Source organism: Octopus sinensis, linkage group LG26 (assembly GCF_006345805.1).
Source record: "Octopus sinensis linkage group LG26, ASM634580v1, whole genome shotgun sequence".
NCBI lineage: Eukaryota > Metazoa > Mollusca > Cephalopoda > Octopoda > Octopodidae > Octopus > Octopus sinensis.
In genome coordinates this window covers 17,107,569-17,120,068 of record NC_043022.1, presented here as the reverse complement: position 1 = coordinate 17,120,068, position 12,500 = coordinate 17,107,569, and the positions used below count along the sequence as shown (strand labels likewise).

The 12,500-nt window shown below is 37.2% G+C and overlaps 1 protein-coding gene across 3 annotated transcripts in view; it reads right to left on the bottom strand.

Annotated features, from left to right (window-relative positions):
- LOC115224836 (cytochrome P450 3A24) overlaps window positions 1-5,708 on the bottom strand; it is a 27,697-nt gene extending 21,989 nt beyond the window's left edge. The window contains exons 1-2 of one of the 3 annotated variants that reach the window (XM_036513541.1): window positions 5,239-5,708; window positions 1,061-1,154 (exon numbers count right to left, since the gene is read on the bottom strand). In XM_036513541.1, coding sequence (XP_036369434.1) covers window positions 1,061-1,154; window positions 5,239-5,300 — 156 coding nt within the window. In that variant the 5' untranslated portion in view covers window positions 5,301-5,708. The remainder of the gene's footprint in view (window positions 1-1,060; window positions 1,155-5,238) is intronic. The other 2 variants (XM_029795774.2, XM_029795775.2) reach the window with 2 other exon arrangements.
- Between the last annotated feature and the right edge of the window lie 6,792 nt (window positions 5,709-12,500).

The following is a 12,500-nucleotide window of genomic DNA, read 5'->3' as shown; positions in this document are numbered from 1 at the left end:
TATATATATATATATATATATATACCATCATCATCATCATCATTATTTAGTGTCTGCTTTCCATGCTGGCACGGGTTAAGTGGTTTGACTGTGAAGTGACGCAAGTCATAATAAACCTTTATTGGCGGTGATATGACGTAATGGTTGTGTTGCCTGAATAGGTGTAATTGTTAGTTTTACCATTGGTTAAAATTATTCCCATATTTAAATTCTAAACTTTCATCAAAGAGAAATCTTTCACAAAATACGGTTCTTAGAATTCAGCTATGAGCAGTTATAAAAACCCTGATTTTTGGGAAATTAGTCAGTGATCGCTGGTTGTCACTCGACTCCACGACACTCACACTCAGTGTTCGTTGGTTGTCACTCGACTCCACGACACTCACACTCAGTGTTCGTTGGTTGTCACTTGACTCCATGACACTCACACTCAAGAAAATGGAGAAATAGCATTAATGTAATTTATTAACTGCAAAAATTCAACATGTTCTCTTACAGCTGTTTCGATTTTGCTCAAAAGAATTAAATATTAGGCAAAATCTAGTCAGAGGAGTGGAAAAGACATCGTTATTAACACTGCTTCCCCATTTTCTGGATTTTAATTTGAATATTTATAAATCACGATTTTAGGAATAATACTATTCAAAACAAAATAACAGGTAACAAATCAGTAATTCAATGGATATTTTCTACCCCTTAAGGTGTTTTTTAACCTGTATTTAAATTATATATATATATATATACACATATTAGAGGAAAACCACTATGTGGACACCCTTATACTAGAAATAGACCCGCATAAGGGTGTCCACATAGTGGTTTCCCTCTAATATGTATATAATACAATTTTACTGAACCTTCAGTTTTTTTATATGCTAGACCACTGGTGTGAAATCAATGTTAATATCTAATTTCTCACCCTTATTTTAAATCTATATATATATATACACACACAGACACCCCCCCCCCCAACACACACACGATATAGCAGATAATTACACAAAATTCAGAAGGATGCACCCTCACCGGCCAGTTTAACAAGTTGTTTGTAAATATTCACCTTTTTAAATGAATCCAAGTTTCCAATGAAGTGTTTTGGTTCCGGTCCTGGAATTCCATGGGATTTAAACAATGAAAATGGTTTTGCACCATAACTGAAATAACAAAATATAATCAAAGTTTTTAATGGAAAAAAAAAAACAACAAAAAAAAACTGGCACTTTGCAGTTAACGATGACGAGCGTTTCAGTTGATTTGATCACCAGACCAGCTTGTTTGTGAAATTAACATGCAAATGGCTGAGTACTCCACAGATATTTGAACCCTTAACATGGTTCTCAGGGAGATTCAACATGACTCAGAATGTGACAAGGATGGCCCTTTTGAATTACAGGTACAGCCCATATTTGAACGAGCTGAGTGAACTGGGTAACGTGAAATAAAATGTCTTGTTTAAGGACCCAATATGCTGCCGGGAATTGAACTCCCAACCTTATGATTGTGAGTTGAATACCCTAACCACTAAGCCACCAATGAAAATATGGGTCCATTGATTCTTTTATCCTTTACTTGTTTCAGTCATTGAACTATGGCCATGCTGGGGCACCCTCCAGAAGGATTTTGGTTGAACTGATTGGCCACGGTATTTACTTATTCTTATTTCTTTACTACCCACAAGGGGCTAAACACAGAGGGCACAAACAAGGACAGACAAATGGATTAAGTCGATTATATCGACCCCAGTGCATAACTGGTACTTATTTAATCAACCCCGAAAGGACGAAAGGCAAAGTTGACCTTGGTGGAATTTGAACTCAGAACGTAGCAGCAGACGAAATACTGCTAAGCATTTCGCCCAGCGTGCTAACGTTTCTGCCAGCTCGCCATGGTTTTTACTTATTCTATCAATTACTTTTGTCAAACTGCTAAGTTATGGGGATGTAAATGAACCAACACCAGTTGCTAAGCAGTAGGTGAGGGGACAAACTCAGACACAAAGATACACATGGATAGATACAATGGTATTCCACACAGGCAAAAGTGGATGAAATGCTGTTGAGCATTTCATTCAGCATGCTAACGATTCTGCCAACTCGTTGTCTTAATAATAATAATAATAATTAATTCATTTAAAACTAGATCCAAGTTAGAATGAGATGTTTCATATTCCTGCAGCTTTGAAGTTCTTGTTGAGTTTGTGAATTGAAGCGCTTGGAAGGATATATTGAAGAATTTGAACTTTCAGCCCAAATTGGACTTTTGGCTCAAATCGGATTTTGGTGGAATCAGTTTATTCAGAGATTTGGATACTGGAAGATTTATGGCTCAGCTTCTGGATCCAGGAAATGGAAGCATTCAGCAAGACAATAATAGAGACACTACTTTTCCAAATGGCCGTGGCATTTTCGTCAAAACTGTCAAACTGTCGATTACCAAGGTTTACCCAAACATTGGACATAATTTTCAAGATTATGATTGGCTTTGTCAAAGAGCCATACCTGCACTATGGAATGAAACCAGCCAGGTTGTCAATTGGAAATTTATGCAATCAATCAATACTGAGAAAAAAAAATCATTTCTCAATTGATCCTGTTGTGGACTCCCCCCCCCCCAATGAGTCTGTGGAGTTTCTTAACTCTTTGGATCCGCCTGGAATGTCTTCTCACAAACTGACATTGAAGAAAGGAGTTCCAGTCATGCTTTTGAGAAATTTGGATCCTTCAAAGCTGTGCAATGGAACAAGGCAAATACATCCACATCTTTTGGAAGCAGCAATTCTCACTGGACAAGGAAAGAGAGAAAATGTGTTTATTCCAAGAATGGAAAGAATTCCGCCCATCCCCACCTCCAATATTTCCGAATTTTTTTTTTTTTTTTTTTTTGCCAGAGACCCACGTTTTCGGGTATGGAGATTCCGGAAAAATGCCAAATATCAGCATTTTCTCGGAATCTCCGTAGCCAAAAACGTGGGTTTCTGGCAAAAAAAAAAAAAAAAAATTCGGAGATATGGGGGGGGAGGGGGCGGAAGTCTTGCCCCAAGAATTCCACTGATTCCAGCAGACATGCCCTTTGAATCCAAGAGACTTCAATTCCCAGTAAGAGTCTGTTTTGCAATACCAATTAACAAGAGCCTCAAGGACAATTACTGGGAATTGCTGGGCTTCACTCCATGCAGAAGTGCTTTTCCCATGGTCAGCTTTATGTCGAGTTGGGAATGGCAACAATCTCTTCATTACTCACACCAAATAGCAAAACCACGAATGTTCTTGATCCTGCTGTGATCTCCAAATGTCACTGGGATAGAAAATTCTCCAAATGCGATACCCAGTGATATAAATCTGAGATGGTTTTTCTTTCTTTCTCATTTCTTCACTCCGTCGGTTACGACGACGAGGGTCCCAGCTGATACGATCAACGGAACAGCCTGCTCGTGAAATTAACGTGCAAGTGGCTGAGCACTCCACAGACACGTGTACCCTTAACGTAGTTCTCAGGGAGATTCAGCGTGACATACAGGTACAACTCATTTTTGCCAGCTGAGTGGACTGGAGCAACATGAAATAAAGTGTCTTGCTCAAGGACACAACGCGTCGCTTGGAATCGAACTCACGACCTTACAATCGTGAGCCGAATGCCCTAACCACTAAGCCACGCGCCTTCACAAATCTGAGATGGTAAGGTACCAATAAATGCTTTATTATAATGATTTGCCTCTTCAGTTTCGGACAGCAGGCCCAATTTGGACTCCGCAGGAGCTAGCTGAAAAGTCCGCCCAGAGTGCGGCTTTTAAGCTGGTGGTAACGATAAATAAAAATGACTCAGCTTAGAGGGCGAGCGCTTAATAAAGGACATTGACTTTCATAATAAACATTTAAAACTCAAACATTCCCTCCCCGATATATTGAGGTCAAAGTTCATCTCTCTCACCCTACTTTTAGTCTCTCTCTCTCTCTCTCTCTCTCTCTCTCTCTCTTGAAAAAATGAGGTCACAGTTCATTCGTTCTATCTTCTGTCTCTTCCCGTATGTAAACAACGGAGACTTGAATAAGTGGATGGTACCTTATGGTAAAACTAGGGTGTAGTGGGGGAAGAGAGGGAGAAGTCCTTACGTGGTAATTAGAACTGGTAGAAACAGCAGCCGTATCTCCTTCAAATCATCTCATCCCTCTTTTACACACTCATACATGCATGCATACATACATTCACACACATTATATACACGCGTGTGTGTGTGCGCATGTGTATATGTATACGTATGTATGTATGGATTCATGTATGTATATGTACATAATTGTATGTATGTATGTATATATTTATGACTGTAAGTAGTTAACGTATAGTGTGTGTGTGTGTGTGTACAGTTTCTGTTTACACAATAATTTACCGGCGAAAAATCGCCCCGAACTCCCAAATTAAGAATATCGCCGCCTCTGCAAGATTGAATATTGAACTTTTTCCAATAAAATAGTTTCCACCACTTAATAAATATAATTACAGTCGCGAAAATACATTTATCCATCGTTAGATGAAAGTTATTTCACCAATTTTATGGAGTAAAACCAGATTATTTGATGTTTTAGAACCAACATGTGGACCTGTGGACTAGACCTATGATGAAATGATATTCCAGCCGTGCCCAAACAGCCTTCCTTTTCTTGTTTTAGGGAAAGTGTGATTGGTGAGAGATTTAACAGATATTTCTAGCAGGTACAGGGATGAGTTAGAAGACCCGTCGCTGTTGTTTTTTAACCCTAACCCAAATCCTATCCACACTGCTTTTCTTTTTTCCGCTCCAGACACAAAATTCCAAGGAGTACATTATCCAGCCATTCTCTCTTTTTAAGACAAAATAATGTATTTTGGGGTATATTTGGCTGTTGTTTCCAAAGATCAAGCGTCCACGTACAGGTTACCTCATAATTACCGCTGTTTACATTTAGCACTGAGTCAGCCCCGATCGAAAAGACTAATGACCAAAAAACAGTCGAGCCGTGACCATCACACCTCTTGCTTCAAAAGACAATACTATCCAAGACTAGATCATCCAAATATAACCTTCCTCCTAATTTAAAGACAACAGAATGTCGAATGAAGGCCTGTTTGGCTGCAATTTCTAGCGACCGACACAGGCCCACGTGTTGGTTACTCCTTAATATCGCTTTATCATTAAATAGCTCAATATTTTTTTCTTCCAAAACGAACTTAGATTTAATCCAATAATGTGTATATTCTACTCACCTATAGATGGAATACAGCAGATAAACCAGGATTAACGTTAATAACAATAAAATAACATACATTCTTTGGTTCTCTTTCTACGTCCTTGCTTGGTTTGTCTTGCAAAATCTCTTTCGTTTATGGTTTTAAATATACACACTGGCAACTGTGTGTATATATAACTTGTAAAGTAAACACTACACCAAACAGCTAGATATGTATATCTAATGTGAAGCAGTTGCTTGTGTCTATCTAAACGACTGGTGTGTGCGCCTGTGGTTGCTGTAGTTTAGCCCCGGGTCAGCGCTGATCCGGCACACCGATAAGGCGGCTGGGTGCCAACACGCGGGCACTTGACTGTTACTTTCAGCAGAGTTTGGCTTTCGTTGTATCGATAGTTTGTATTTATACGGGTACAGATAGGGGCGACGAAGGCATGTCTGTCTGGTGAACAACTCCACTTAGCAATTTTGTCATTGAGGGTTCGACTACTCAGCTCGGCATCTTAGGACAAGCGTCTTCCATAGAATTATCTCTCGCTTCATTCATATCCTGTATAAATGCATACATACATAATACACACACACACACATGTATGTATGTATGTATGTATGTATGTATGTATGTATGTATGTATGTACGTACATATATATATATATATTATATATATATATATATATATGTGTGTGTGTGTGTGTATATATATATATATATATATATATATATATATATATATGTATGTATGTATTACTCTTTTATTCTTTTACTTGTTTCAGTCATTTGACTGCGGCCATGCTGGAGCACCGCCTTTAATCGAGCAACTCGACCCCGGGACTTATTCTTTTGTAAGCCCAGTACTTATTCTATCGGTCTCTTTTGCCGAACCGCTAAGTAACGGGGACATAAACACACCAGCATCGGTTGTCAAGCAATGCTAGGGGGACAAATATATATACATACATAAACAAATATATATATAAGAGATAATGGTGTCATTGAGACCCGAAGGTGTCAGGTAATGCTGAATGAGTGCTATAGACAGACCATAGTTAAGTTCCAGATTCGTTAATATTGCGAATAAAGGGTTCAACGTTGGTTCTATGTCAGCGTGAGGATATAAACCTCGGAGGGATAAAAATATCCAAGATTCGACTTGTTGAATTGCCTGACACAAAGCAAGCACTTGTCAATGTTAACTTTTATTATTCTTTTCCCCATCTTCTCTCTTGGTCTGTGTGTATGTGTGTGAGTATATATATATATATATATATATATATATATATATATATATATATATATATATATATATATATATATATATATATATATATATATATATATATATATATATATATATATGTGTGTGTGTGTGTATATGTAAAAAAAATACAAACTGGGACAGGAACGCAAAACATTTAGAAGACGATACAAGAAACACGGACGGGACATTCGAAGCCTTCAATCTTCAGTCAAGAACCGGATCATCTACGCAGTTAATCAGCCGAAATTGCGAAGATGACCCGGTTCTTGACTGAAGATTGAAGGCTTCGAATGTCCCGTCCGTGTTTTTTGTATCGTCTTCTAAATGTTTTACGTTCCTGTCCCAGTTTGTATTTTTTTTACATATACATATATATAGCGACGTCCGTACCCCTTTTGGTCTAATATGTAAGTATATATATATATATATATATATGAAAAAACAAGTCAAAAATGTTTTTTCATATATATCAACTCGTGTGTTCCTTTCCACCCTTATACATATATATATATATATATATATATATATATACACACACAAGAGAGAAGATGGAGACAAGATTAATAAAAGTTTATATATATATATAATATATATATATTATATATATATATTACAAATAAGAAAATGGGGCAGCACATTAGTTGGTTCATCAGCTTTAGTATATTAAAATGTTGACTTATTTATTTATGAAAACGACAACCATAGTAACATACATACATATAGTATATAATACATTTTCCACCGAATTCTATGGATAAATTCATTAATCCTAAATATTAACTCCTTAATATAAGTGTCCTTAGTTGGTATTGGTATGTCTTTTAGCGATGAGTCCATCCGTATTATCTCCATTTTCCCAACAGTATTCATTTTGAGGGACTATCATACCATACTCAAATGTAATATATATATATATATATTATATATATATATATATATACGTAAATGTCGAACGATGAAAATGTATAGAATTTCTATTTTGTGAATTAAGGCTACCATTGGTTTCATGTAGAGAAAAATAGTTAAATATCTCAATATCTTAACAATTTTTCAAGCCGATCATGTGGAGGAGTAGTGTTCGTCTCCTACATCTGTAGGAGACGAATGTGCCATCCCAGCCCCATTTTGGTTCTTCATAATTTCCAGAGAAATGGATATTTTTTCATGAAACTTTCTACAAATACCCTTCAAATGATGTAAATTTGATATAATCGTAATTAAAACTCACTGAAAGGTATCTATTCCGAGGGTGGTGAGAGGCGTTTCGGAAAATTCACACGAGTCGCCTCTGCTTTTTCATAACTGCCAGAAAAATTGGTATTTTTTAATGAAATTTCCTATAAATACTTCCAGTGTGTTTTAATTACGACTATATCGAAATTCAATATTAAAAAAAAAAAATGAAAATTGCTTAGCTGGCATTCATTCATAATGATATATCACCTATATACACAAAATGAAGCTTAAAATCTCGAGAGAAAAAAATCTTGTGTCAATACGTATGGATGTGTGCTCACCATTATGCTTTTCATATCAAATTTCGATGTCGTAATCCACACACTCTGAGAGGTATTTCTAGGAAATTTCATTAAAAAAAAAGGGTAAATTTTTATATTAACACCCGCACGAGTTTCACTAAGAAAAAAAAAAACCTCGGATTTTTTGCGTGGAATCAAGTATCCTGACCTCCTAATATGCTGCAAATCCCTTATTTTGGTTCAGAAAAAAAGTGGGGGTGGCGAGGGGGTATACATTTGATAACGAACCATGTTATATATTTCTTTACTGCCCACAAGGGGCTAAACATAGAGGGGACAAACAAGGACAGACAAAGGGATTAAGTGCGAAACTGGTACTTTTTTTATCGACCCCGAAAGGATGAAAAGCAAAGTCGACCTCGGCGGAATTTGAACTCAGAACGTAGGCTGTGGATTTCCCATATCCATATAGCTGTCAATCGCCAGCTGGAGGAGATGTCTTCCTGGGGGTTACACGCTACAGTAGCATCGGCCCTTAAGGGTTAGCTACATTTAAGGGACAAATATACTTCACAATGTCGTGCAGCTACTGTTTATACCTCGCTCAGAGATTTATTATTGCTTGTTTTCACTTTTTTCGAGATCAGTGACTTTTCGTCACCAGGAAAAGTATATATATATATTGAGAACCACTTCCCATCGCCAACCGGTGGTTGTCACACGCTGATGAAGGGTCAATACTCAGAAACTCAGGTCCATGTGTATCACGTCAGGCTGCGGATGGGAACGATCACTTCCCTTTGCAAATATTCATAGGACACAGATAGTGTGTCAATGGCCAGCAGGAGGAGATGTCTTCCTGGAGCTACAAGCTACAGTAGCATCGACCCTTAAGGGTTAACCACATTTAGGTGGCAAATATACTTCATTATATATATATATATATATATATATATATATATATTATATATATATATATATGTATATGTATATATGTATGTATGTATTGATGGATGGGTGGGTGGGTGTGAAAAATAGTTTCTGAAAAGAGACATTGATAACACGAAGTAAGGACAGAGTTACAATCGTGAATATAGCCAATCAAACCGTACCATATATACAGACAAACTTACACACATATTATATATATATATATATATATATATATAGATATATATATAAAGATATACATGCATGCAAATATACATATGTACATATATACCTACATACGAGACGATCCTTATGAAGAGATAATGTAGGGCTATAGAAATGTATGTATGTATGTATGTATGTATGTATGCGTGTATGCATGTATGCGTGTATGCATGTATGTGTGTGTATACGCGTGCGTGCGTGTGTATTAGTGTAAAGAGTAAAGATTTGTAAGAGTAAAGGGCAAACAAAATCAGGGAACAATAGTTATGATGTCTGTCAAAATCATGGCGGTACAAAGTATACGATTTAAAGGAAACAGGTATGTGTGTGTGTGTGTGTGTGTGTGTGTGTGTGTGTGTGTGTGAAGTGGGTGGTGGTGGTAGAAATTAGATTATTTAAAAGGGGAAGAGATAGCCTAGAGAGATTCTGATGGACAACAAATTCGTGAGGTTTCAAACCGTAAAATAAAAGGCTGGAGTAAATTGTTGGTTATAATTAGTACGGCCATTAATTATCTTTTGTCTCTTTATCTTTTACTTGTTTTTAGTCATTGAACTGTCCCCATGCTGGAGCACCCCCTTCAAGGGATTTAGTGGAATAAATCGATTAGAGCACTTGATGTTTTTTAAAGCCTGGTACTCATTCTATCGATCTCCTATTGACGAACGTTTTGCGAAGTTATTAGTTATAGTTAATAAAGTTGTTAATTATAATTGGCGAAGTTGTTAATTATAATTGGTGGAGTTGTTAATTATAATTGGAGTTGTTAATTATGATTCTTCTCGATATGTGTTGGGATTAAAATAAAGGGGTGGGTGGGATAACCCCTATTTCTGAGATCTGAGGTGTTAAACTAGATGATGCGTAGGATTGTGGGAGAGGTTGAAGATGTTGCCATGTTTAAACACCTCAGATACATTGTGTCGGTAACTGTGGAATGTTGTAACAAGTTGTGAAATACCACGAGTCAAATGGCCGCGTTGAATGGCGGGAGTCAAAGTCGATTATGAAATATACAGTGAGTCATTGACTCGTTATTAAGAAATATACAGCGTCTCATTGGCTCGTTGTTAAGAAAGATACAGTTTCAGTGACTCGTTATTAATATACAGCGCCTCATTGACTCATTGTCAAGAAATATATAGCGACTCATTGACTCATTGTCAAGAAATATATAGCGACTCATTGACTCATTGTCAAGAAATATATAGCGACTCATTGACTCATTGTCAAGAAATATATAGCGACTCATTGTCAAGAAATATATAGCGACTCATTGACTCATTGTCAAGAAATATATAGTGACTCATTGTCAAGAAATATATAGCGACTCATTGACTCATTGTCAAGAAATATATAGCGACTCATTGATACATTACTAAAAATGTATAGCAGCTCAGTGACTCGTTATTAAGAAATATACAGCGACTCATTAACTTGTTATTGACTCATTATTAACGAAATATACTGCGACTCGTTGAGTGAAAAGTGTAAAATATGGGAAAACTAAAGCAAGAGTTCTTTGTAGAAACATCACAAGGCCGTCTTTTATACAAAAGAAAAACGCACGTGCAGAATGTATGAGTGTTTTGGGTAAAAAATCGAAGTGTTTCTTAATATTTCTGAGATACTTCCATGTTGTTAAAGGTGTCCAACCTGGTACTTGACTTCTACAGTAACAAGGAACAAATCAACAGAAATAACATGAGTTGCGCGCAGAAGCCATGCTGGATGATTACGACCGAGTTTATCAACTGTGAAAATAGTTCAAAACAACTATATCATTCTTAGCAGCTTTTTAGCTTTTTTTAAATTTTTTTTTTTTTTTGCATAAAGCAACGAGATTTGTTGCAGGAAAACTAGAATATTGTACTTAAAGTGTGCAAATATGGCAGCGGGAACAAAACGGTTTGTAGCAAGACTCGAAACCGAGCCGTTACTTTGCGAAGTTTTAGTAACCACAATGCGCACGTGAGAGGTCAAGCTATTGACTAATCGGTAGCCTGACTTCACATGACAGATCATGCTAGATCCTTCTGGAAGGTCGTTGTACAAGGGTACATCATGGTACACCTTTCAGTGTGTGACAGGCCACGGTCCGGTTCCACGCACTCGATGCCGTTTATAAAAGTCGTTTTTGCGATTTCTACCCATCTTTGATACGTATGAACCTAATGTGTATATCTTCTCCTGTTTCGACCACTTTCAGTACAGAACCTTTGTAATCAACTATTTATGGATGCTGCAGAAAATTCTTCTTTCAACTGTGTTGAATTGTTCTGGGAATTTTCTAATTCTTAAATATTACTGATGCGGTTGAATAAAAGTTAACAATTAAATGTTTTTCATGGTGTTGTTATACAATTCGTGGAGGCGCAATGGCCCAGTGGTTAGGGCAGCGGACTCGCGGTCATAGGATCGCGGTTTCGATTCCCAGACCGGGCGTTGTGAGTGTTTATTGAGCGAAAACACCTAAAGCTCCACGAGGCTCCGGCAGGGGATGGTGGTGATCCCTGCTGTACTCTTTCACCACAACTTTCTCTCACTCTTACTTCCTGTTTCTGTTGTACCTGTATTTCAAAGGGCCGGCCTTGTCACTCTCTGTGTCACGCTGAATATCCCCGAGAACTACGTTAAGGGTACACGTGTCTGTGGAGTGCTCAACCACTTACACGTTAATTTCACGAGCAGGCTGTTCCGTTGATTCGGATCAACCGGAACCCTCGTCGTCGTAACCGACGGAGTGCTTCCATATACAATTCACACGCGGCCTCGCATGAATACCCTCAAGACAACAAGGTAAAGGGATTTCGTGAATTCGACGATGAGCCGAACACACTAACCACTAAGCCAGGCACCTTCACACAGACACTCACTATAGCACAAAAATGGAAAATCCCAGGCTTTAAAAAGGAAATCACATTTGTTTTTGCACAGGACACCAGCTTAAAGTTACCGAGTTTACATCTACATATCATTATATAAGATAATTCTTTAGAATTTCTCTACTATAATTAGATATTTTTTCAGCAACAGCTGTGAATGAGTGCTTTCTCGGGTGGAATGCGATCGAGCGCTGTTGGATTTCTTTGAATTTCCCCGGGTATACTCTGTCTATTATTCCCCACCGATCAGTTGGTTACACAACGGTTGTAGTGATATAAAAACAAGTATAAAAGTAATATTACAATAATAATATCGAGACAATAAAATTACAGAACCTCAATGATGCTGACAATAAAAAATAATAATAATAAAATAATGGCCGAACCAAATCTTTTCCAGTGACAGTAATAATGGAATGAAAATAAAATAAAACTGCATGTTGGAATTTTATTTCCCGTTTCTCTGTCTGGGCACGCTGCTGTCTTTATGAGGTGCATATACGG